Below are 26,692 nucleotides of genomic sequence, written 5' to 3' on the forward strand. Positions count from 1 at the left end.
AAGGCCAGATATTGCCCTTCTAGTACGTTTCTAATGAAAAAAACAATGCAATACCTTTAGAACTGTTCACATCAACAAAAACATGAAGAATATTCCTGAGCCACAATTCAGTATCAGGCCTGTTAAATAGCTAAAAATGTATTTTAACCCTCATCTGAGGTGTGATGATACACCTAAAACATGTGTTAAAGCCATTTTTCAAGCTGGACTGCAGAACCTAATTTTAAATACATGTTTCAGATGTTCCAACATAAAAAAACTAAACACACCTACAGGTATACATCCTTGAGTGTTTGAATGCAAGTTACATGTGTCGTGGTTGTATGGTTGCTTTTATTTGAAACACCAACAGGAAGTACCAAGATGTTCTAGAAAGATGTTTGCTTCACTGGTTCTTGTTGTGTTGGTAAAAGGGTCGACAGAAAGGGATCTTGCGCATTCGTCAATGAGCGGTCACTATTTGATGGGTCTTCTAAAAGTCACAATGAATGCCTTGAATGCCATTACTTCCTGTTAGAGGACAGGAAGTAGCGGGTCTGAGAGATGTTTCTGGATGTCAGACAGTCCCGAGCTGATGTCCAGGTTGTCGGGCAGTGAGGGGTAACGAAGCCTTTGCGGGTTTAATCCTGGATGGGTTTCTGTCTCAGGGGTCACGTGGATACCGCTGGAAAGGGACTCTTCTGATTCCTTCCTGGATTTCAGGTCTGAGTGGGCGGAGTTCTAAAGTCACACATGACAACATTTAATGATGCGCATGAATCTTAAAAGGTTCCTCTTGATATTGTCTATACCTGATTGGGTGCTCGGCTGTCCATCTGAATGGAGGCCATGGGGTACATGTTGTGACTTCCGTACAGGCCCGTTGAGTCAGTTGGATGGTTTCGGGTAGACACGGCGCTGTAAGCAGGAGGCACGGGACCAATTTGCCTTTGTAGGAGTTGGAGGATGACGTTGATGTCGGCCATCATGCGTGTCTCTAATCTGAGGATGTCGGCAGAGAATTCTGTCAGTAATGTGCAACGACCAGCAGCATTCCACTTGTTTGCGGCCTAAATGGGCTGCCAAACTTAAAGTACACAAACTACATTTAATGAAATGATGAGTGGGTTTATTTTTGTGTGTTTACGTGGATGTAATATGTGATATATGATATGTATCTTGTAATTATATATCAACAATTGTTATTTAAAGGGCATCATGTATTGTATTGTTGATTAAAAAAATAATATTATATAGTTATTATTATTATTACTATATCTGAGTGATGGTGCAGGACTTATGTTTCTTCATGCTCCTTTCTTTTTTTCCCCTATTTCCTTTGAATATTACTTTTGTTTTTTTCAGATGACAATATTGTATCAGGGACATTTCTTTTTTTTGGTGTTCAAAATAATTAATGAGATGAAAAAGAAAACAAGAAAGCTACATTTTATGCACACCACAAAACTTAACTAAACAATATGAAATGCATTGAATCGGTGTAAAATAATCTTTTGGCCATTTGTTCTGCACGTGCAGATACACCGACACCCGACTGGCAACTGGACTACAAAATGAGTGTGTCAAGGGAAACGTAGCAGCACATATATACATGTGTGTATATATATATATATATATATATATATATATATATATATATATATATATATATATACACATGTGTGTGTATATATATGTGTGTATATATATATATATATATATATGTATGTGTGGGGAAAAAAATCACAAGACTATTTCATCTCTACAGGCCTGTTTCATGAGGGGGGGTACCCTCAATCGTCAGGAGATTTTCAAATCTCCTGACGTAGAGCGTTTCATGAGGGGGGGTACCCTCAATCGTCAGGAGATTTTCAAATCTCCTGACGATTGAGGGTACCCCCCCTCATGAAACAGGCCTGTAGAGATGAAATAGTCTTGTGATTTTTTTTTTCTTCCCCACACATATATATATATATATATATATATATATATATATATATATATATATATATATATATATATATATATATATATACACACATATATATACACACACATGTGTATATATATATATATATATATATATATGTATGTGTGGGGGAAAAAAAAAAAATCACAAGACTATTTCATCTCTACAGGCCTGTTTCATGAGGGGGGGTACCCTCAATCGTCAGGAGATTTGAAAATCTCCTGACGATTGAGGGTACCCCCCTCATGAAACAGGCCTGTAGAGATGAAATAGTCTTGTGATTTTTTTTTTTTTTCCCACACATACATATATTGCGCTCTACTACGGTATCGAGTACTATTTTTTGGATAACCTTATTAAGACATATATATATATATATATATGTATATATATATATATATATATATATATATATATATATATATTAGGGCTGTGAATCTTTGGGTGTCCCACGATTCGATTCAATATCGATTTTTGGGGTCACGTTTCGATTCAAAATCGATTTTTTTTCCAATTCAACACGATTCTCGATTAAAAAACGATTTTTCCCCAATTCAAAACGATTCTGTATTCATTCAATACATAGGATTTCAGCAGGATCTACCCCAGTCTGCTGACATGCAAGCAGAGTAGTAGATTTTTGTAAAAAGCTTTTATAATTGTAAAGGACAATGTTTTATCAACTGATTGCAATATTGTAAATTTATTTTAACTGTTAAATGAACCAAAAATATGACTTATTTTATCTTTGTGAAAATATTGGACACAGTGTGTTGTCAAGCTTATGAGATGTGATGCAAGTGTAAGCCACTGTGACACTATTGTTCTTTTTTTTATTTTAATAAATGTCTAATGATAATGTCAATGAGGGATTTTTAATCACTCCTATGTTGAAATTGTAACTAATATTGATACTGTTGTTGATAATATTCATTTTCGTTTCACTACTTTTGGTTTGTTCTGTGTCGTGTTTGTGTCTCCTCTCAATTGCTCTGTTTATTGCAGTTCTGAGTGTTACTGGGTCGGGTTTGGTTTTGGAATTGGATTGCATTGGTATGGTATTGCTGTGTATTGTTTTGTTGGATTGATTAATTAAAAAAAAAAAAAAAAAAAAAAAAAAATTAAAAATTATTTTATTATATCTAATATATATATATATATATATATATATATATATATATACACACACACACACACACACATATATACACGTATATATACCTACATATTACATATACATATATACACACATATATAAACATACGTATATATACACACATGTACATTCGCGATCAAACGTTTACATACACTTGTAAAGAACATAATGTCATGGCTGTCTTGAGTTTCCAATACTTTCTACAACTCTTTTTTTTTTTGTGATAGAGTGATTGGAGCACATAGTTTATGTCATAAAAAAACATTCATGAAGTTTGGTTATTTTATTAATTTATTATGGGTCAACTGAAAATGAGACCAAATCTGCTGGGTCAAAAGTATACATACAGCAATGTTGATATTTGGTTACATGTCCTTTGGCAAGTTTGACTGCAATAAGGTGCTTTTGGTAGCCATCCACAAGCTTCTGGCAAGCTTCTGGTTGAATTTTTGACCACTCCAAAATTGGTGCAGTTCAGCTAAATTTGTTGGTTTTCTGACATGGACTTGTTTCTTCAGCATTGTCCACACGTTTAAGTCAGGACTTTGGGAAGGCCATTCTAAAACCTTAATTCGAGCCTGATTTAGCCATTCCTTTGCCACTTTTGACGTGTGTTTGGGGTCATTGTCCTGTTGGAACACTCAACTGCGCCCAAGTCCCAACCTCCGGGCTGATGATTTTAGGTTGTCCTGAAGAATTTGGAGGCAATCCTACTTTTTCATTGTCCCATTTACTCTCTTTAAAGCACCAGTTCCATCGGCAGCAAAACAAGCCCAGAGCATAATACGACCACCACCATGCTTGACGGTAGGTGTGGTGTTCCTGGGATGAAAGGCCTCACCTTTTCTCCTCCAAACATATTGCTGGGTATGGTGGCCAAACAGCAAAATGTTTGTTTAATCTGACATCACATGGACAAAGATAAGACCTTCGGGAGGAAAGTTCATACATATTATATACATATAGACATATATACATACATATACATACATCTATACATACGGTACATATACAAATGTATGCATACTTACATATATACATGTGTGTAAATATATATATATATATACATATATATATATATACATATACGTATATATATATATATATATATATATATATATATACATATACGTATATATATATATATATACATATACGTATATATATATATATATATATTATATATACATATACATACGACATCCTAGACTCGCTCTTTTTCCATGGTTCCATGGTTCCATCTAGGTTATTAGGGATGATGTGGTGGCTCAATGAGTATATCCGATACACAAATACTAATAATAAAAATAAATGGCTGCATAGCGTTAATTAGAGCTGGGGCCATATGAATCCCCTTCAGGCTGTACCGTGCACTTTTTTTGTTCTACTTTCAATTTACCTTTTGAAAATGTTTATCTTTCACCTTAAGATGGAGAATACTACATTTTAAAATCACCTGTTGAGCTGCGATTGTAAAACTTCAAGTCGGGATTCAAGCTCGCTGGGTCGTTCGTCTATGAAGGGTGACGGGTGGTACGAATTCCGGACTGAAGAGGACCTCCAGGCACGACTGGTGATCTTTTGAGGCTGTTGCTCTGTTTTCCAATAGCTAAACATTCCAGGCACATTTAAAGCTTGGGAGGAAAAAACACAACAAATTCTAATTCCAGTGTCTAGATTGACAGTGGGCACTCGCATGTTACCTCGACGACTTTGGTCAATTGTGGCGCCACCAGGTGGTCGCAGCTGCACTTCAGAAGGAGGGGCAAAGTCCCGCCTGCCTTCTTCTGGTGGGTACGGCTCAGCTTTCCTGCCTTGAGCAACCGGTTTAGTCAAATCCTCACTGGAGTGGGAACATGGGGAACTGCAACTACATGGGTCTTCCCAAAGGGCTTGAGGAGGGGAGTGATGATGGCGGCAGGCTGGGTAGGAATCCTCATGAGCCATTCCATCTGTCTCCAAATAAAAATGTCAATTTCCATTTGATTTGATAGGCAAGATTGTGTACAACTCACCTGGCCTGATTCTGCAGTCCATATGAATACTGTGTCTCGGGTTGTGGTGGTAATCGTAGTTGTCTGAATCATCAGTTAATATTGGCGGTGGTTGCTCCGGCTGTTGAACACAAATCAAAATCCACAGCCAATTTATTAAAACTGGCCAGAGGTGCTACACTATATTCCAAACCGACATCTCTGAGGTCAAAGGTTAACTCTAGGTTCCTCCAGAAGTTGTCTGCAAAGCCCGGGTACATATCCAGAACCTCCAGCAAGTCATCCCTCATGATGCGATGCAGGTCACAATAAGTGATGGTGCGTACATCCGAATTGGACTTCCCTGGCTCATCGTAAAGTTGGATTGGCTCGCCAAAGATGTCATCCTTCTCTGTAAAACAGTATATTTTCCGTCACTTAAAGTATTTTTGGTTCAGCCTGTCACAGATACCAACATTTTTGGGAATGTGAGGCAATTAAACACGATAATTTGTTTATCAGAATTAACGTAGTACCCAGATTGACCTGTGGATGACAGAAAAGGGCCACAGGACACTCACACTGCTGAAAATTCAAACGAAGAAGAGCTATGCTAGCTGTTTGCTTATTTAGTAACTACAGTCTGTTGCGGGGACGATTTCTTGCCAACACAATTGAAGTAAGACTCGTACAAAATATTCTAGAAATAATTTGGCATTTGTCACAACCTAATTCCCCGAAGTCCGCCTCACTTTGAGTTTGTTGCCGGTCGCTACATGATACGTAAGATTTACTTCGGCCTTTTTCGATCAACTCGTTTCCTGATTGGCGGTTTTGTTCTCCGTGACAGTCAATTGCAGTACAGTCAACCTAAATGTCATCTTAATAACTTATTTTAAAGGTAACTTAATGCTTACAATTAACGTTCTACTTTTGAGTTATGCAGATATACGCAATACAATCATACTTCAAATATTTAGCCAACAAGTTTACAGAGAAACTGAAGAGTGAAATCGCTATTTTGAATTCTCCCTCACCTAAAAACCGTTGTAGGACAAGAGCGTTTTCATAATATGGGGAAAAAAATAATAAGAATAAAATGTATATATTTATATAAAAAATATATAACTAAAGCTAGAATAAAAAATATAGCATAAAATATGTAAATACAAAATTGTACTAACCTATAAGTACATCATATATATATATATATATATATATATATATATATATATATATATATATACAGTATATATATATATACTGTATATACACACACACACATACATATATATTTATATATGTGTGTGTATATATATATGTACATGTGTATATACAGTATATATAATATATACACATGTGTGTGTGTGTGTATATATATATATATATATATGAAAAAAAAGTGAATCCAACTCATTTTCAAGGCTAATTGCCAGTCGTGTGGCATGCACATGCAGCACCTAAAAGAGCCGTTCAAATGACTCGATTCGTTTATGAACATCACCGCTCTAATTAACACTCTGTAGCCATTTAAAAAACGGTGGAATGTGTGTATCAGATATGCTAGTTGAACCTTTACCTAGTATGGCAACCACCACGTCATCCCTAATAACCTGGATGGAACCACGGGAGATGAAAAAGAGGGAGTCCAGGATGTCACCGTAGTGGATGAGGCTATCACCCGGAGGGGCGTGGACCGTCTTAAACCTCATCGCCAAGACCCGCAGACAAGCCTGACTGCCTCCACGGAAAGCCTTGCAAGTCTGCAGCAAAGATCTGTTTAAATGCAAACAGATATCCGCTTGCAGGGATCCTGGAAATCCCTTCAAGACCTGAAATGGTGATGACAAAGTTATAAATGAAAATCAAATGAATGAAAAGAAGATGGATGACTAACTCACTGCGTTCATGTCAATGCCGTTAGTGTAGGACCACGCGTGCTGGAAGTATTCCTCCAGGCGCTGGCGCAGGCTGAATGGGATTTGGTGGAATCGGATGAACTCTTTGACACGTAGCATCTGAGTGTGGTAGCGAGTCGTACCGGAGTACAGCCGCTGGATGATGGCGGACACATTCCCGAATATGCTGGCATACATGAGAGCTGAGAGAGAATAATCTGTTCATAAAAACACTTAAAGGGAAACTGCACTTTTTTTGGAATTTTGCCTATCGTTCACAATCCTTAGGAGAGACAGGACAAAAAGTTTTTTTTGCAGTCTAACAATCGGCTCGTTCTAGGTAGCTAGCAATGCAGTTAATGGGAGCAATCAATTCGACCTCTAAATCACTTTAAAAAAGGATTCAAAAAGCGTCAACAATTTTTCATTTATGTTCCGTAACCTCCATAATAACCAAGCTGAAGCAACATTGTTATTATAAGAGCGAACACTGAGGAACTTTTTTTCTAGCGTACTAACACATCGGCGTGCTACAGTATTCGCCGTTAAAGCTAGGTACGGCGAGAGATAAGAAAGCTCCTACGACAACACGGAACATGTTTGAGTTTGTAATGCACAACACAATGTGAAAAGACACCAATTTGTACTGACTGAAAAACATGAACAATCATATTACAGTATGTGTAAGTAATATTAAGTAAGTATTAGCCCACATTTCACGTTTTGTTTGTACACAACTAGCCAGACAGTGTATGCCGGGGATGTTTTTCCTAGTTTATTTAGAGTAAGCACACCATTTATGTCAAAATAGCTTGTCTCCAAAGTCAACATTTGGAGCTTTGAGTCACTTTCACCTCACTTTATCGGCTGCTGTCTGCTCCGATGTTTCATCCCCTTCTTCATGCTCAATTCTAGAAGCAGTAGTTCATCCTCCTTAAATATATTGTACATATTGCATATTGTTATGAACATGTCTGTTACTACATTATATATAGACTTGCAGTGTGTATATCAGTGACGTGCGGTGAGATTCATGGCTGGTGAGGCACTGACTTCATCACAGTCAGATTTACAAACATATGAACCCTAAAGAGTATCTTATTTACCATTTGATTGGCAGCAGTTAACGGGTTATGTTTAAAAGCTCATACCAGCATTCTTCCCTGCTTGGCACTCAGCATCAAGGGTTGGAATTGGGGGTTAAATCACCAAAAATGATTCCCGGGCGCGGCGCCGCTGCTGCCCACTGCTCCCCTCACCTCCCAGGGGGTGAACAAGGGGATGGGTTAAATACAGACGACAAATTTCATTACACCTAGTGTGTGTGTGACAATCATTGGTACTTTAACTTAACTTTAACTTTACACATACAAACTGTAGCACACAAAAAAGCACATTTAATTAAAAAAAACAACCTTATTATGGTCTTACCTTTACTTATAAATTAAGTCCATGCGCCGCAACTAAAGCCCTCACTTAAACTTTCCACGTGCAAGATTGAATCTATTTAAAAAAGTGTAACCGAGGGTTTATAAATGTCGCCTATACTGTATGAAACTACAAAATAACAAACATGGAGACTCCAGTTTACACGAGGACCACTTTATTTACATTCTTTCAAAATCTTCCCCTCCACTCCGTGTCATCACTTCCGCTCTTAGCGCCTTCAAAATAAGAGCTCAAGGCATATACTGTATAACAGCGCATAACAGGAACTTAACATCACAAAGAGGAAAGCCCATGAAAATAGGTTACAAAAGTTATTTAATAAGAAGCCAAAAAGTGCAAAAACAATAATGTTCGTGTTGGAGGAGTTGTGAATTAGATACGCCTGCAGTCTGCAGGTGTACCTAATGTTGTGGCCCTGCAGTCATTCACAACTCCTCCAACACGAACATTATTGTTTTTGCACTTTTTGGCTTCTTATGAAATAACTTTTTTAAATAGATTCAGTCTTGCACGTGGAAAGTTTAAGTGTGGGCTTTAGTTGATATAACAATTCTACGGCGGGGGTGCAGGAGGCGGGATTACTGGAGCCTCAGCCAGTGCGTCTTTTGCAGCCGTTTTATGATCGCTCAGCACAAGAAATACGTTACACACATACAGTTGTTGACAAAATACACTGTACATTATATACCTCAGCTAACTAAACTATGGAAATGTATAATATAATTCATATAGCAATACAGTCTCACTGCACAGCAGGCCAGCAGTTAGCCGAGTCCGGAATCCATGTTGAGGCACTGAGTGACGTGCCTCAACTGGCTGCTGTTCACCGCACCGGCTCTTCTCAGTATTTGAACGGCAAATGTGAAAATTCAGCGATTTTGAATAAAAATAATCTAAAACTGGTGAAGTTAAATGGAAAATAACTTTATAGTATAATCACTTGATACATATAACAATTTACATTTTTTTTTTCTTTTTACTTTTTTTTTTCTTTCCATGATGGCCTCACCTGCCTCTCGTGACTGCACGTCACTGGTGTATATAATACTTTGATGGAAGGTTATGAAGTTGTCTTAGACGGCTTTGAGGGCTACAACGGTGACTCCCATTAGCTGCAACATCCAAGCGTTTTTATCATCTTTAAAATCCTAATAAAATAAGAAAAAAGACGTGTGTCTTTGTCTCTCATAATGTTTGTGAACGATAGGCAAAATTCCCAAAAAACTGCATTTCCCTTTTAAGAAATTCCAAGGACATTTAATTTTTATTTCCAAGACAAAATGGTACACATTTGGTAACTACACAAAAAGTGACACATTTGTTCTGAGCAAACAAAAATGTCCTAATAGATATGCAAATGTTTTTTTATCTCGCATTTATTTTATCACAAACGTATGCAATCGACATAATATTACAATTTGGACAACAATTTTTCAAATTTGTGTTCTTATGTTTGTCCATCTGATGCTGCTATTTTTCCCATTCAAAGCATGCAGCAAAATTGCACGTTTTACTGTTTTCTGCAAGATTGCCTTGCTACTGAAATTAGGAATGCAGCTAATGATTACTTCATTAATCAAGTAATCTGTTGATTAGTTAGTTTTGATTAATCAAATAATCTGATAAAAAGCAATTTATAGCCTAAATGTGTCTTTTCGGGAAAATAGTTGAACTAAACATTACATTTTCTGCTTGTCATAACCTTCATTCTTTTTTTCTAATAAATGCAAATCATCAAGGTTGGAATTGCACTTTTAACAAGCGTGTATTAATAAAACCAGTCATTTAAAAGACGCACCACTGTTAGCCGCCACACATATCACATCCCCCACACACCACCGCTCTCATGTGCGCTCTATTGCAGCAGAATGCGGAAACTAAAGTTCCGGTCACCCCATGCGGTCTGGAATTCATCAATTGCTTCAATTAATATGAATCAAAGCTTTGTTCAATAAAAAAAGCTCTAAACAATTAATTTCTGCAGCCTTAACTGACAATAATGTGTCGCTATTGATTTTGAATTAAAAAAAAGTGTGAAAAAACTGCCATTTCGTAAGCTTTCTGGCTCTTATATCCTCAATTCTCAGAAATATTAAGGGTCGATTTGATTTATTTAAAAGATTGACTCGTTTAAATTGAAATTAAGATATTCATATATATATCTTTACAGCGGTTTTTGGGAAGCTGACATCTTTTGTCATCAAGATCACAAATGTGGGTTATTAAAAAAAATCTATCACTAGAAAAATGAATGCATGAAAATCAATCATTGACTCATAATCAAGGCCTAATAATAACGTTAAGTAAATACTCGTGGAAATGTATGTTTGTGGAAACTGTTTTTGGAGTTTTGTAAACAATATTGACCTTTGAACGAAAAGAAAATCACCAAAATGTAATTCTTGTTTGATATCTTCATATTTAAGGTAAAAAAATTAATAGCTTGTTTAAAGTGGAAAATAAGAAAATATAAGTTTTATTTATTGTAATGTAATATTTTTGAAAGCACTTTTTAGGGGTCTGACATTGTTTGTCATAGGGTTGCAAAATTCTGGGAATATTCAAAGTTGGAAACCTTCCATGGGAATTAACGGGAATATATGGGAATTAATGGGAATAAACATTGAATGCAACATGCTAGATCGTGCAGCATGATTATTAGCTAAAACAACCTGATTTAATGCAAATTCAGTTGAATTTCAACCCTTCACTGTGCATTCCTCCATCACATGTGCAGTGCATTCTTCCATCACAAGCACATATAATTCCCAGCAGGTAAGTTTTGATAATATTACTGGGGTAAATATATTTGATCTATGGCAGGTGTCACCAACCTTTTTGAAACCAAGAGCTACTTCTTGGGTACTGATTATTGCGAAGGGCTACCAGTTTCCATCCATCCATTTTCTACCGCTTATTCCCTTTGGGGTCGCGGAGGGCGCTGGAGCCTATCTCAGCTACAATCGGGCGGAAGGCGGGGTACATCCTGGACAAGTCGCCACCTCATCGCAGGGGCTACCAGTTTGATACACACTTAAATAAATTGCCAGAAATAGCCAATTTGCTCAATTTACCTTTAACTCTGTTATTATTAATAAATAATGATATTTATCTTTGTGGAAACACTGATCATCTTAATGATTTCTCACAATAAATATATATAGAAACAGATAAATATCAATATGCAACACTTTATTTTTATATTTTCTCTAAGTGCACATTTTTCAAATTGAACATTTTCAAATGATCACTTCTAAGACAGTCTTGTGAAATCATAATATCCCATTTTAACTAGCTAGCCACTAACATTTTTTAACAAACCATGAATTACTTTGCAGCATGTTTGTACAAATAATAACTCATGTTAAATACAAAAGTCAACTCTCGAATTTTTAAATAAATCATGTCACACTTTGAATTGGACACCAAATCTGTTATCTGTTTCTTTGTCAGTTAGTGAAGACCAAGTCTTTAAAATATTTTCTTGGATTTTCAAATTCTATTTGAGTTTTGTCTCTCTTAGAATTAAAAATGTCGAGCAAAGCGAGACCAGCTTGCTAGTAAATAAATCAAATTTAGAAAATAGAGGCAGCTCACTGGTAAGTGCTGCTATTTGAGCTATTTTTAGAACACGCCAGCGGGCTACTCATCTGGTCCTTACGGGCTACCTGGTGCCTGCGGGCACCGCGTTGGTGACCCCTGATCTATGGTATTTAAGTTTAATAGAGGAGTAATTGCTTGTTACTGTATGACTGTATACTACTCCAGCAGACTTCCACTCAAGCTAGCTAGCTGTTCCTGTACTTGTTAAATGATTTTGAGGCCAATATCTCTAGCTAGCTAGGTTTATGTACCACCACAGTCTCATAATGAACCGAAAATATTTCTCTGTTAGCCGTGATGCTAATTTTCTCTATGTTAAATCCCATTCATTTATGCTAACAACGTTAGCGATCCGAATCGACCTTTTTTGTCATCTGTAAAGTTGGTATTTTTTGTTTTTTTTAATTTTTTTTGTCATAAAAAAATACAATCATGTATCCCTGCTGCCTGTATTGATCTATATTGATATATAATGTAGGAACCAGAAATATTAATAACAGAAAGAAACAACCCTTTTGTGTGAATGGGGGAGGGAGGTTTTTTGGGTTGGTGCACTAATTGTAAGTGTATCTTGTGTTTTTTATGTTGATTTAATAAAAAAAAAAAATATATATATATATATATATATATATATATTTTTTTTTTCGATTTCTTGTGCGGCCCAGTACCAATCGATCCACGGACCGGTACCGGGTCGTGGCCCGGTGGTTGGGGACCACTGATGTAAACTATATTGGCCTTTTATAGAAAAATATAAGTCATGTGTGTTAAGGCCAAAGTAGTTGTAAAAATATTGTCTTGTTTAAAGTGGAAAATAAGTGTATAGTTGTTTATTTATTGTTATTAATATGAAATATTTGGGGGTAGCTGACATATGAATGGGCTTGAGTTAGGGGTTAGAAAGAGTTATGTACTCACAGCCAATGACCATGACACAGATAGAGAAGATCTTCTCAGAGTTGGTGTTCGGAGAGACATTTCCAAACCCGACGCTTGTCAAACTGCTCAAGGTGAAGTAGAGTGCAGTCACGTACTTGTCTTTGACCGACGGACCCGAGCTGGAGTCGTTGTCGTCGTACGTTTTGCCGAGTTGTTCGGCCAAGTTGTCCAGCCACCCCGTCTCCGTATAGGGCCTCTCCACGTAGCCGATGGCGTACCAGATGCAGGCCAGCCAGTGGGCGATGAGGACAAAAGTACACATCAGCAAGAAGAGGACGGCAGCGCCGTATTCCGAGTAGCGGTCGAGCTTCCTCGCCACGCGGACTAAACGTAGCAAGCGAGCCGTTTTGAGCAAACTCGTTAAGGTGGCCATCTGTGAAGAGGAAACATGAAGTGGATGATAAGTGAGCACACCCCTAACATTTCATTCATTATTTCACTCCAGGAAGTCCTCTCAAGTGACAATGCTATAGGAACTAAACTTGGGTGCCCTTTAGAGTAGTCAGTGTGCAGCTTGTGAGAGGATTCCAGTAACAACCTGTGCAGTTCTGGCAAATTCTATGCCCAAAAGGTTTAAGGCAGTGCTAGACAATAGAGATCGACCAATATGTTTCGATACCGATTATTAGTAGTGAAAGAGGCCGATAACAATTTGTAGCTGAAATTCATTTGCAGTAAAAAAAAAAAAAAAAAAAAAAAACTTAAACAGCTGGATAATGCTGTAAGTTGTTTTTTTTAACATTATTTTTTTAAGAAACATCAGACAAGTAACCACATAATGTTTCGTGAAAATCAATATGTTTCGATACCGATTATTAGTAGTGAAGGAGGCCGATAACAATTTGTAGCTGAAATTCATTTGCAGTAAAAAATAAAAAAATAAAAAAAACTTAAACAGCTGGATAATGCTGTAAGTTGTTTTTTTTAACATTATTTTTTTAAGAAACATCAGACAAGTAACCACATAATGTTTCGTGCAGCGCAAATGGGAATTTGTCAAACACCTTTATCACGTGGGTGATCAACATCTGCATCTCAAAATATGGGAAATCTCCTGGGAAAATTGGTAAAACGTATGGGATTTTTCTAAATCACAATAACTCGCCAGCTACTAAATTTGATACCATTTTAAAACAGTTCATGGATTGAGTACATTGTAAGTAGGGCTGCAACTAACAACAAATTTGATAATCGATTAATCTGTTGATTATTACTTTGATTAATCTATTAATAATCGGATAAAAGGGACAAACTACATTTCTATCCTTTCCAGTATTTTATTGGGGGGGGGGGAAACAGCATACTGGCACCATACTTATTTTGGTTATTGTTTCTCAGCTGTTTGTAAATGTAAAGGTTTATAAAAAATATATATATATATATATATATATATATAAAAAGAGTAGCCTCTGCGCATGCGCATAGCATAGATCCAACGAATCGATGACTAAATTAATTGCCAACTATTTTTTATACTCGATTTTAATCGATTTAATCGATTAGTTGTTGCAGCCCTAATTGTAAGATTTCCTTGTGAGGAACTCTGAAATATTGCAAACAATTCTGGTTTCCTTCACATAGCTTATAATTGACACATTTTTCAAGCTGGCTGACAGTGTTCCTTTCCCGATGTTACAGAAAGTAGGAGAATGTGTGAGCTGCTGCTTGCTCTTCTTTACTTAGATAATACGTCTATAATTTATCAGGATATTTACACAGAGTTTCGATTTTTGGAGAGACATATTTCCTGTCGTCTTCATGTCCATCCATCTCTGTCGTGTTGCTATTTGTTTGAATCGCGGAACGTGAAACTTGCCGTGTTACTTTTATCAGCTCTGGGTGTCGAGCGAAAACAAAAACAAAATGGGACCTGGAAGATGCCAGGAAAGAAGGACAAAAACTGGATTTCCGGGTAAAAAATGGATGCTTTGACAGGTAAGCTCTGACGATGTATTGTACCGGCAACCATTGTGGCCGCAAGCACAGCTAACCAAACTGGAAAATATTTCTCACAAGACCTCAAATAAATGCCTTGTCAGTTATGAAAACATATTTGGGGAGAATTACTGGCAATGAAAGTAATTCTTATTTCTAAAAAAAAAGTAACTTTCCTCATGCAGGGCAAAAGAGTGGGTGATTGAGCAGTGGTTATTACGATCTACTTTACTAAAAAATGTTTGATACTTAATACATATGTGTATATATTGTATCTGCTGATGTAGTTATGTTGTAGTAAAAAAAAACTAAAAAACGACTGATGCCGATATACATCAAAATGCTAAATATCAGCCCGGCCGATAATGGATCCATCTCTACTAGATAACAATGGAACTCACATTAAATATCCACACCAAGGACACTATTTAGGCTGACTTGTTTGGCCAACTATTTAGTTGCCTCTTAAAGAAGGACTGCACTTTTTAAATTTTGCCTATTGCTCACAATCGTGAGAGACAAGAAGATACAAGTGTTTTGTTTTTGTTTTTTTGCATTCTATTTTGTAATAATCGGCTCCTTCGAGGTGGCTGGCAATGTAACTAATGGGAGCAATCCATTCTGCCTCTAAATCACTTTAAAAATGCATCCAAAAACCGCCAACAATACTTAATTGATGTTCCGTAACCTGTATAATAACCAAGCTGTAGCGACATTGTTATTGTAAGAGCGTCGTAACACTTCGACATGCTACGGTATTAGCCGAAAGCTAGCTACGTCAGCACCCGAATCGCTTTAAAATGTAATATTGCATAGCACAATGCGATAGGGCACCAATCTGTACTGGCTGAAAAACATGAACAATCATTTTACAGTATCTGTAAAGTATTATTTCATATTTTGTTTGTACACAGCCAGCTTGACAGCATATGCACTGTGATTGTAATAACAAGCATGATGTGCTGCATGTTTTATAATCAATATTAAAGTGACTCACTGGATGGACAGTTTTTCGTTTGGTCCAGCTGGCCTGGAATGTTTTTTTCTGGTTTATTTTGTGTAAGCACTAAGGGTGTAACGGTACGTGTATTTGTATTGAACCGTTTCGGTACGGTGGTTTCGGTTCGGTTCGGAGGTAACTTGAGGCAGTTTAATGTTGATTAACGTGGACCCCGACTTAAACAAGTTGAAAAACTTATTCGGGTGTTACCATTGTATGGAATATGTACTGTACTGTGCAATCTACTAATACAAGTCTCAATCAATCAATCAAAAAAAGCACTTTATATGTAGAAAGGTTTTGTTAAGAAACCATTCTGAGCCTTATCTTATTTAGTTTTTATTTTATTTATGTTGACCACATTAACCCTGGCAATGGACCCTGTGTGTATATGTATGTTATTGTTATCCTTAGCATTCATGACTGCCTGCTGTTGCACTGATCAGCCTAGTGGTAGCTCACATCCATCACACACAGAGCTATTTCTGTTTTGGGGCATAATTATTATAGTGTTCCCAATGTTAAAAGGATAAAGCCATTGTTTACAAATTTGGTAAATAAATAACCAAAAAAATGTATATTTTGTTTTCTTACTGTACCGAAAATGAACCGAACCGTGACCTCTAAACCGAGGTACGTGCCGAACCGAAATTTTTGTGTACCGTTACACCCTTAGTAAGCACTCTATTTATGTCGGCATAGCTTCGCTCTAAGTTCCACCTTTATACCGTGACCAAGTCATGCCGACCTCACTCTTTCGTCTGCTTCAACGTTTCACCCTTCCATCGTACTCGCCTCGATAAGCAGCAGGTCATCCTCCTTATATGCAGCTTCAAAAAGATAAGGTTGTGATTCCTCATTTGTTCTAAAATAGTCCATTACCAAGTCCGCCATGATTACAACACACATGCGTTTGTTTCCGGAAGTAGGAAATGCTTAATGCTTAATGCTTAAAATGACCAAAATATGGTAAATATTGTACATATTGTTATAAAAGTGTCTGTTACTACATTATATACATACTTGCAGTGTGTACCGTATATAAAAAGTTAATGGAGGGTTTTGAAGGCTTCAATGGTGACTCCCATTATTCGCATTTTTTATCATCCTTAGAATCCTAAAAAAAGAAAAAAGGGTGTTCTTGTCTCTCATAATGATTTTGAACGATAGGCAAAATTCTAAAAAAAAAAGTGCAGTTCCCCTTTAATGAGATGAATTGTGAGGGCTGTACTCACTTTTGTGGGGACTTAAAGATCTTACCTCATCAGAACCGGACCTAAAAATGAGCAGATCGAAGGGGATGGCGGCAAACAGATCGATCGGGAACCACCCTTTGATGTAATGCTTGGCGATGCGGCTGGGCTGCGTCACCACCTCGTCGTTGTGGTCCACGTAGGTGGTGCGCAGGTTGATGACGATATCCACGATGAACAGCACGTCCACCAGCAGGTCGGCCACATTCAGCGGGTTGCACGTGTAGCCGCAGACCCTCTGCCGCACGTGGCTGTGCTCGTCCAAGAGGAACGCCGCCGAGTACGGCGTGAAGACGGCCGTGTAGAGGACCAGGAGGAGAATGATCCAGTCCCAGAAGGCCTTGAAGGGGCTGTAGTGAAGCAGGATCCACCATGTTGTCTCTGGAACTTCAAGTTTGTACTCCGGGAGCACATCGGACTCCAAGGACAGAACCTAAAGCGGAAAGAAAGGAGTCAGATCACATTTTTTTACACGACATAAAACCAGGAGACCTTTGTGGTATGTCTTCTGATTCTACCACCACATAAGTCCATTTTGGCACCAGTGCCTAAATTATAGACGCATTCTGGAGCCTCTCTTTAATCTAATATGTTTCTGGTCAGCTCGACACATAGAAGATCCAACCCAGAGAGGTATTGATGCAGAACGCCGAGCCCCTCCAGGCTACTGTCAATTGGCTCATTCCCCCGGAAGAGAAACATCCACCGCCACAGAAACAAACTGATTTTTCCACCAGCAAAAATCCACACTAGTACGTTTCCATGCACTAAATTAGCCTCGCACCGCCGTACCTGTGTCACCTTCTCTGTGACGTTCTGCGAACACTCCTTCACTTTGGAGGGGCTCAGCAGCTCCATCCTCGGGGTGGTAGGCGATCGGCATTCGGGGCCCCTGCTTGCTGCAGCCCCACACTTCATCGGGTCCGAGTCAGACATGGAATAAACTAAGGGGAAGGGATCACAAATCTCGTCGCCAAAAAGTTTCCTAGAAAGCATCAAACGTACCTGATGGAGAGTGTCTTCACTGCTGGAAAATTAAGAGCCCCTCATCGCTTCCATAGGTCACTTTAACAATCTGTGTCACGTCCTCTCTGCCTCGCGTGTCCACTTCATCAACACTGGAAAACCGATCAATGTCATGTTGTATCCCGCTGGAAGTGAGGGGGACGTAAATCAATGACTGATAAACAAAAAAATGAGGCTGCAAGGTTTTACATGCTTGACTTCTGCCTGTTGTGTTCTTAAATGGGTCCAAGATTTAAATGTTGATGTCACTCGCATATTTGACACACAATGATTCAAAAGGACAGCCAAAATGTATTTGAAGTGAACATGATGCATGCGAACTGTGGCGCTTTTATTGACACTACAATATGATGGCTAATGACCTGTAACCGCATTGGCTGAATGTGGCATTCTGCTGTGACCTTCAGACATCTTTATTACTATAATCGAGTTATTACCTCGGCGATTGATTACGTTTTTATTCCAGATGGATTACACACGGTTTTAACATACTTTCGTTGAAATGTTATTTCCATTGATGGAACCATTGAAGTGTGGCACAGGGGAATTGGAAGATGATGCTGTATTTAGATGGAGGTTTAGCAAGACAAGTTATTTTTCCACGTTTTATTTAATTTCTCAAGCAATAAATCATGAATCATTTTGCCAAAGTTTAGAAAAATACAGGAAATTATTAAATATGAAAATATACAATGCTGTTTGTTGATCCAAATAATTAATTCGCCTTGATGGAGGTCTACAAAGGCCTCTATCTAGTGCCATTCTATAGTTCCGTGTGACCTCGGGGAACATATACATATATATATATATATATATATATATATATATATATATTTTTTTTTTTTTTTTTTTTTTTTTTTTTGCCATACGAGAATACAAACCCCGTTTCCATATGAGTTGGGAAATTGTTTTAGATGTAAATATAAACGGAATACAATGTTTTGCAAATCCTTTTCAACCTATATTCAATTGAATGCACTACAAAGACAAGATATTTGATGTTCAAACTCATACAATTTTTTTTTGTGCAAATAATTAACTTAGAATTTCATGGCTGCAACACGTGCCAAAGTAGTTGGGAAAGGGCATGTTCACCACTGTGTTACATGGCCTTTCCTTTTAACAACACTCAGTAAACGTTTGGGAACTGAGGAGACACATTTTTGAAGCTTCTCAGGTGGAATTCTTTCCCATTCTTGCTTGATGTACAGCTTAAGTTGTTCAACAGTCCGGGGGTCTCCGTTGTGGTATTTTAGGCTTCATAATGCGCCACACATTTTCAATGGGAGACAGGTCTGGACTACAGGCAGGCCAGTCTAGTACCCGCACTCTTTTACTATGAAGCCATGTTGATGTAGCACGTGGCTTGGCATTGTCTTGCTGAAATAAGCAGGGGCGTCCATGGTAACGTTGCTTGGATGGCAACATATGTTGCTCCAAAACCTGTATGTACCTTTCAGCATTAATGGTGCCTTCACAGATGTGTAAGTTACCCATGTCTTGGGCACTAATACACCCCCATACCATCACAGATGCTGGCTTTTCAACTTTGCGCCTATAACAATCCGGATTGTTCTTTCCTCTTTGGTCCGGAGGACACGACGTCCACAGTTTCCAAAAACAATTTGAAATGTGGACTCGTCAGACCACGGAACACTTTTTCACTTTGTATCAGTCCATCTTAGAGGAGCTCAGGCCCAGCGAAGCCAACGGCGTTTCTGGGTGTTGTTGATAAACGGTTTTCGCCTTGCATAGGAGTTTTAACTTGCACTTACAGATGTAGCGACCAACTGTAGTTACTGACAGTGGGTTTCTGAAGTGTTCCTGAGCCCATGTGGTGATATCCTTTACACACTGATGTCGCTTGTTGATGCAGTACAGCCTGAGGGATGGAAGGTCACGGGCTTAGCTGCTTACGTGCAGTGATTTCTCCGGATTATCTGAACCCTTTGATGATATTACGGAGCGTAGATGGTGAAATCCCTAAATTCCTTGCAATAGCTGCTTGAGAAAGGTTTTTCTTAAACTGTTCAACAATTTGCTCACGCATTTGTTGACTTGTTTGTGAATGACTGAGCATTTCATGGAATCTACTTTATACCCAATCATGGCACCCACCTGTTCCCAATTTGCCTGCACACCTGTGGGATGTTCCAAATAAGTGTTTGATGAGCATTCCTCAACTTGATCAGTATTTATTGCCACCTTTCCCAACTTCTTTGTCACGTGTTGCTGGCATCAAATTCTAAAGTTAATAATTATTTGGCAAAAAAAATGTTTATCAGTTTGAACATCAAATATGTTGTCTTTGTAGCATATTCAACTGAATATGGGTTGAAAATGATTTGCAAATCATTGTATTCCGTTTATATTTACATCTAACACAATTTCCCAACTCATATGGAAACGGTTGTATGACGAAGCGTATGAAACACTTGGCTTTACTTTGACTACGATGAGACACGAGGAAAGACTGGTGTGTTGTTTTCTTTAATCTTGATAAGGATGCAATGTTATGCAGAGGTGTACTTAATAACAATTTTATAGACAAATGATGCTATTTATAGTCGCGGTGGAAAGTGGAAGGTCACAAAATATTTTCTTCTTACTGGGGCATAACAGAAAATGATTGAGAAGGACTGGGCTAAACATTACAAAATAAAGAGATCACCCATGTCTACATGAAATAGCATTTATTTTAGTAAAAAATCAGACAAATGCATGAAATGATCATGTATGCAGGTATATAATGTGCTGATCCAATTTAGGATTAGTTGGCCTTGGCGGAGGTTTGCAGGTGCCGACTATAAGCAGCATTCTGGTTATTTGTATTTGAACACTTTATTTGCCATCAGTTTAAGTAATTTTCCTTCCTATTAAAACTACTACCATTGTTTAAATATTTTTATTTTCCACAAAAAAAAGGTGAAATGTATGTTTTTAGAAAAACCAAATGGGTCATAATGGCAGAAAATTGGTGTGTTTATTGCATATCTTGATGGTTTCCTTAATTACACTCCAGTATATCCGTTCTTTTTGTGTGCCCATTTCCTATAGTGTCTTTAATGTCTCTCAGCTTGGAACTTGGATATTATCCCAAATGCGAACCACATCTGGAACATCACTGAGGGCCTCTATGAGCGTGGAAGCCGCCTCCAGCTGGTCCTCGTCCAGAGACAAGAGAATGCGAGGAACAAACTCGGATTCCATGGACCTCACCTGCATCCCTAACTGCTGTAATGAGGCCTGCACCTTCCACAGGTGAGCAGTGTCACATATAAACTGGAGAAAAACACATAAAAGACTGTTAATGTTACTGAAAGCTGTTTTAGTTATCTTATTTAGCCACACGAGGGCGCCATAAAAAGCCACTCTGCAGTCTAAGTCTAATTGACCTTGGTTGTTTTAAAGAAGAAAGCCCATAAACGTGTACTTGTGGTATGGAGAGCTCATTTATATATATTTTTTAAATAGTGGAAAAAAACGTCAACATTTTGTCAACTTTTTTGGGGAAGAAAGTGATATAATATCAAATAAAATATATTTTAAAAATATTTACAAAATTATATTTAGGTTGATTGGCAACACTAAATTGGCCCTAGTGTGTGAATGTGAGTGTGAATGTTGTCTATCTATCTGTGTTGGCCCTTTGATGGGGTGGCGACTTGTCCAGGGTGTACCCCGCCTTCCGCCCGAATGCAGCTGAGATAAACTCCAGCACCCCCGCGACCCCGAACAGGACAAGCGGTAGAAAATGGATGGATGGATGGATGGATATTTAGGTTTTTCAAATAATTGAATATGTATAAAATACAATAAATATTTATTTTTATATACAATAAAACTAAAAACATGCAGGAAATAATCCATAAAGTAATCACTTGTTTATCGCGGTTAATTGGTTCCTGACATGACCGTGATAAATGAATTTCTTCAAAGTAGAAATCATTCATTACAAATTGAATATTTTCTTTTTGATTAAAGAATGTTGTAAAATACATCTAAAAAATGTTGTGACTTGGGCAAACACCTGCCTTGGGCACTAATACACCCCCATACCATCACAGATGCTGGCTTTTGAACTTTTGCGCCTAGAACAATCCGGATGGTTCTTTTCCTCTTTGATCCAGAGGACACGACATCCACAGTTTCCAAAAACAATTTGAAATGTGGACTCGTCAGACTACAGAACACTTTTACACTTTGCATCAGTTCATCTGAGATGAGCTCGGGCCCGGCGAAGCCGGCAGCGTTTCTGGGTGTTGTTGATAAATGGCTTTCGCTTTGCATAGTGGAGTTTTAACTTGCACTTAAAGATGTAGCGACCAACTAGAGTTACTGACATTGGTTTTCTGAAGTGTTCCTGAGCCCATGTGGTGATATCCTTTACACACTGATGTCGATTTTTGATGCAGTACCGCCTGAAAGATCGAAGGTCCGTAATATCATCGCTTATGTGCAGTGATTTCTCCAGATTCTCTGAACCTTTTGATGATATTACGGACCGTAGATGGTGAAATCCCTAAATTCCTTGCAATAGCTCGTTGAGAAATGTTGTTCTTAAACTGTTCGACAATTAACTCACGCATTCGTTCACCAAGTGGTGACGCTCGCCCCATCCTTGTTTGTAAACGACTGAGCATTTAATGGAAGCTGCTTTTATACCCAATCATGACACCCACCGTTTCCCAATTAGCCTGTTCACCTCTGGGATGTTTCAAAGTTTTTGATGTGCATTTCTCAACTTTCTAAGTCTTTCTTGCCACTTGTGCCAGCTTTTTTGAAACATGTTGCAAATTCCAAATGAGCTAATATTTGCAAAAAATAAAGTTTTCCAGATCGAACATTAAGTATATAGTGTTTGCAGTCTATTCAATTGAATATAGGTTGGAAAGGATTTGCAAATAATTGTATTCTGTTTTTATTTGCGATTTACACAACGTGCCAACTTCACTGGTTTTGGGTTTTTTACATATATATACACATATATATACACAAATATTTTGTCAGACCTGCAAAATGGGAGCGTCGTCCTCATCCGCCGTCTCCTCAACGTCCTCTGCTCCAGCTTCAATGGCCAGCTCTAGCGCTTGCTCCAACGTGATGTTCTGACTTGGTATCACCACCACTCCTCTCTTGGAGAAGTTGCCGCTTACTCCCTGTGACAGCATCCCCCTGTTGACAGGTACAGAATTACCCCGCAGTGAGAAACTCAGTCTGTTTAAATATGAGTGTCTTTGACTGCACCATCAGAACAAAATAAGCAAACTGACCCGTTTTTAGTAAGGACACGTTTGATATCCTGGCGGCTGCGTGTCACCTGGTCACTCAAGACTTCAATTAGTAGAAAGCATCCGGCCGGTCCTCGAGCTTCAAACATGTGCGGGGATGCTGCCTTGCCCTTTTCCTGTGGCAAGATAACAGTTTTAAATATCTGATGGATGGATGGCGAGCGGTCCCAAGCATAGGCGCCGATCCCGTGGGTGCTTCGGGGCCCAAGCACCCACGGACAATGCCGAGCACCCACGTGGGATTGATGGCAACTTTTAATTTATAAAATAATTTTTGATAAATCAATCTTGTTGTTAATTTTGAGGCGAATTTGGCACGTTATACATAATAAAAACAGTCACTAATCATATAGACTATAATTATCAAAGTCTAACCAATATTTCATTGTGCCCAATAATGAACTAATGACACAATTGCAAGATGAAGGGCATACTTACTCAACAGCCATACATGTCACACTAAGAGTGGCAGTATGAACAACGCTAACACTATCATAAACATGTGCCATATAGTGAAACCACACTAAACAACAACGACAAACACACTTTGGGAGAATATTTGCACCGCAACACAACATAAACACTACAGAACATTATTCCCAGAATTCTCTGCAGCACCAACTCTTCCGGGACGCTACAGTATAAACAAACGCCATTGGTGGATTTACACCTAACATCCACTGTAATAATACCACATGCAATAGCGTATCCAGTCGATACTGCTATTATTGCAACGATATTTTTTAACATCACAAAATCTGCTTTCGTTTTTAAAAAAAATCTATATTATGTTTATAAACTCAGGAAATATGTCCCTGGACACATGAGGACTTTGAATATGACCAATGTATGATCCTGTAACTACTTGGTATCGGATTGATACCCAAATTTGTGGTATCATCCAAAACTAATGTAATGTATCAAACAAGAGAAGAATAAGTGATTATTACATTTGAACAGAAGTGTAGATAGAACATGTTGAAACAGAAAATAAGCAGATATAAACAGTAAATGGAACAAGTAGATTAACATTTCATTTTCTACCACTTGTCCTTAATAATTTTGACAAAATAATAGAATGGAAAATTACACAATATGTTACTGCATACGTAAATTAGAAGCCTTTGTTTGTTTACTTACTAATAAAAGACAAGTTGTCTAGTATGTTCACTATTTTATTTAAGGACAAAATTGCAATAAGAAACATATGTTTAATGTACCCTAAGATTTTTTTGTTAAAATAAATCCAATAATGACATTTTTTGTGGTCCCCTTTATTTAGAAAAGTACCGAAATACTTTTGGTATCGGGACAGCTAGAGATGTCCGATAACATCGGACTGCCGATATTATCGGCCGATAAATGCTTTAAAATGTAATATCGGAAATAATCGGTATCGGTTTGAAAAAGTAAAATGTATGACTTTTCAAAACGCCGCTGTACAGAGTGGTACGCGGACGTAGGGTGAAGTACAGAGCGCCAATAAACCTTATAGGCACTGCCTTTGCGTGCCGGCCCAATCACATAATATCTACGGCTTTTTACACACACAAGTGAATGCCTGCATACTTGGTCAACAGCCATGCAGATCTCACTGAGGGTGGCCGTATAAACAACTTTAACACTGTTACAAATATGCGCCACACTGTGAACCCACACCAAACAAGAATGATAAACACATTTCGGGAGAACATCCGCACCGTAACACAACAGAACAAATACCCAGAACCCCTTGCAGCACTAACTCTTCCGGGACGCTACAATGTATACAATAATACCCCCGCCCACCTCAACCTCCTCATGCTCTCTCAGGGAGAGCATGTCCCAAATTCCAAGCTGCAGTTTTGAGGCATGTTAAAAAAAAGAATGCACTTTGTGACTTAATAATAAATATGGCAGTGCCATGTTGGCATTTTCTTCCATAACTTGAGTTGATTTATTTTGGAAAACCTTGTTACATTGTTTAATGCATCCAGCGGGGCATCACAACAAAATTAGGCATAATAATGTGTTAATTCCACGACTGTATATATCGGTATCGGTTCATGGCGGAATCGGTAATGAAGAGTTGGACAATATCGGAATATCGGCAAAAAAGCCATTATCGGACATCTCTAGGGACAAGACTAATACACACACACTGAGCACCCACTGGCAGAAATGTAGAAATGGTCCCAAGTCAGCCGGGATAAGCTCCAGCCAATCAGGCTGCTAAACCTACCGCATTCTTGATTGCAGTCTCTATGGACGCCTTTGGTACGTTCCTGTTCTTGCACTGCTCAACGATGTTTGCTAAATTGACATTCCTGTCTGGATTGGCTCCACCCTCTGCAATGGTGATGAACACATGAATGAATGAAACTGTCCTTAAAACTTCCGCTTTGCAGGTTAAGCGCACCTTTTACAGCGACCTTTATCATCATGGCAAACTTCATGATCAGTCGTGACCTCTGCTCATCTTTGGGCCCTTTAATGTGTTTCACCTTGGACCACTTGTTGTGACCCGCGCACAGGGCGGGGCTCAGGTGGAGCGCCCTCCCCACCGGAAGCAGAACAGCGGGGACCTCCAATAGGGCTGCGAGAAGGCAGGTAGGAGTAACCCCATGAAGTGGTTGCAAGGTATGGAGAGCCCGCAGAGCCCGCAGAGCCACCCGCCCCGCCATGCCCTTCACACACATACAGGTTAATGACAACACCTTCCATAGACGTGGTGCTCACATGGCGCTCGAACGTGCCAGATATCAGCATCACTCATTGCGAGTATTATTTAACACAAATATATAACATTGCTTAATGTTTCCAAACTTACACGTTGTCCACACAAGATCACGCTGGGTGAGGAGTCCTTGTTGACAACCCACCACTTCCGGGTTCTAGTGACGCTGATTGGTGAGCTTTCAAAATAAAAGCTATTGCCCTACTTCCGTAGAACAAAACAGTTGCCGTATCGAGTCTTTTGACTCCAATACACCATTTAAATTAAGTGTGCTTTATTGAAAATCCACAACAAATTTCTTTTGGCTGTAACCAACGCAGACTGACTGTGTACGCAATTATTCATAACATCTGACATTTACAATGTTTAAAAAAAACACCTTCCCGTTCGCTTCCTGGTTCTCTGCCAATCACACGTCAGCCTTTCACTCATTCAGGAACCGCCGGAATGTATACATATATTTATTTAAAATAATAATATATTGATTAAAGATGGTACAAAGGTA

General features: G+C 38.4%; 2 protein-coding genes across 4 annotated transcripts; both read right to left on the bottom strand.

Moving 5' to 3' along the window:
- Nucleotides 1-228: 228 nt before the first annotated feature.
- On the bottom strand, nucleotides 229-18,427 carry kcnh6b (potassium voltage-gated channel, subfamily H (eag-related), member 6b). 3 transcript variants are annotated; one of them, XM_061967827.1, is made up of 11 exons: nucleotides 17,947-18,427; nucleotides 17,162-17,587; nucleotides 13,107-13,339; nucleotides 12,946-13,028; nucleotides 6,979-7,178; nucleotides 6,657-6,909; nucleotides 5,296-5,489; nucleotides 5,120-5,219; nucleotides 4,561-5,056; nucleotides 792-981; nucleotides 229-720 (listed from the first exon to the last, which is right to left on the bottom strand). In XM_061967827.1, the coding sequence occupies exons 1-11, from the start codon at nucleotides 18,148-18,150 to the stop codon at nucleotides 514-516; spliced, it is 2,586 nt and encodes an 861-aa protein (XP_061823811.1). In that variant the 5' UTR covers nucleotides 18,151-18,427; the 3' UTR covers nucleotides 229-513. The 3 variants fall into 3 exon arrangements, with proteins under 3 accessions (XP_061823811.1, XP_061823809.1, XP_061823812.1); XM_061967825.2 differs by having other exon boundaries at nucleotides 12,946-13,339; nucleotides 17,947-18,426; XM_061967828.1 differs by lacking the exon at nucleotides 17,947-18,427 and adding an exon at nucleotides 17,647-17,757 and having other exon boundaries at nucleotides 12,946-13,339.
- Nucleotides 18,428-21,138: 2,711 nt separating this feature from the next.
- On the bottom strand, nucleotides 21,139-26,488 carry taco1 (translational activator of mitochondrially encoded cytochrome c oxidase I). The gene is made up of 6 exons (XM_061967829.1): nucleotides 26,281-26,488; nucleotides 25,870-26,137; nucleotides 25,693-25,799; nucleotides 23,454-23,587; nucleotides 23,193-23,355; nucleotides 21,139-21,462 (listed from the first exon to the last, which is right to left on the bottom strand). Exons 2-6 carry the CDS (start codon nucleotides 26,132-26,134, stop codon nucleotides 21,253-21,255), a joined length of 879 nt encoding a protein of 292 aa, XP_061823813.1. The 5' UTR covers nucleotides 26,135-26,137; nucleotides 26,281-26,488; the 3' UTR covers nucleotides 21,139-21,252.
- Between the last annotated feature and the right edge of the window lie 204 nt (nucleotides 26,489-26,692).

Source organism: Nerophis lumbriciformis, linkage group LG11 (assembly GCF_033978685.3).
Source record: "Nerophis lumbriciformis linkage group LG11, RoL_Nlum_v2.1, whole genome shotgun sequence".
NCBI classification, from domain to species: Eukaryota; Metazoa; Chordata; class Actinopteri; order Syngnathiformes; family Syngnathidae; genus Nerophis; species Nerophis lumbriciformis.

What these genes read in the sequence shown, in the direction of transcription:
- kcnh6b (XM_061967825.2), bottom strand. Translation starts at nt 18,150, where the DNA reads ATGCTTTCTAGGAAACTTTTTGGCGACGAGATTTGTGATCCCTTCCCC. An exon ending in TTACAATCGCAGCTCAACAG is followed by an intron (nt 982 to 4,560) that starts GTGATTTTAAAA and finishes CGACATCCTCAG; the next exon opens with ATTAGAGACACGCATGATGG. An exon ending in ACAGCCGAGCACCCAATCAG is followed by an intron (nt 721 to 791) that starts GTATAGACAATA and finishes GTGTGACTTTAG; the next exon opens with AACTCCGCCCACTCAGACCT.
- taco1 (XM_061967829.1), bottom strand. Translation starts at nt 26,134, where the DNA reads ATGGCGGGGCGGGTGGCTCTGCGGGCTCTGCGGGCTCTCCATACCTTG. An exon ending in GATAAAGGTCGCTGTAAAAG is followed by an intron (nt 25,800 to 25,869) that starts GTGCGCTTAACC and finishes TCACCATTGCAG; the next exon opens with AGGGTGGAGCCAATCCAGAC. An exon ending in CGTGTCCTTACTAAAAACGG is followed by an intron (nt 23,356 to 23,453) that starts GTCAGTTTGCTT and finishes ACCTGTCAACAG; the next exon opens with GGGGATGCTGTCACAGGGAG.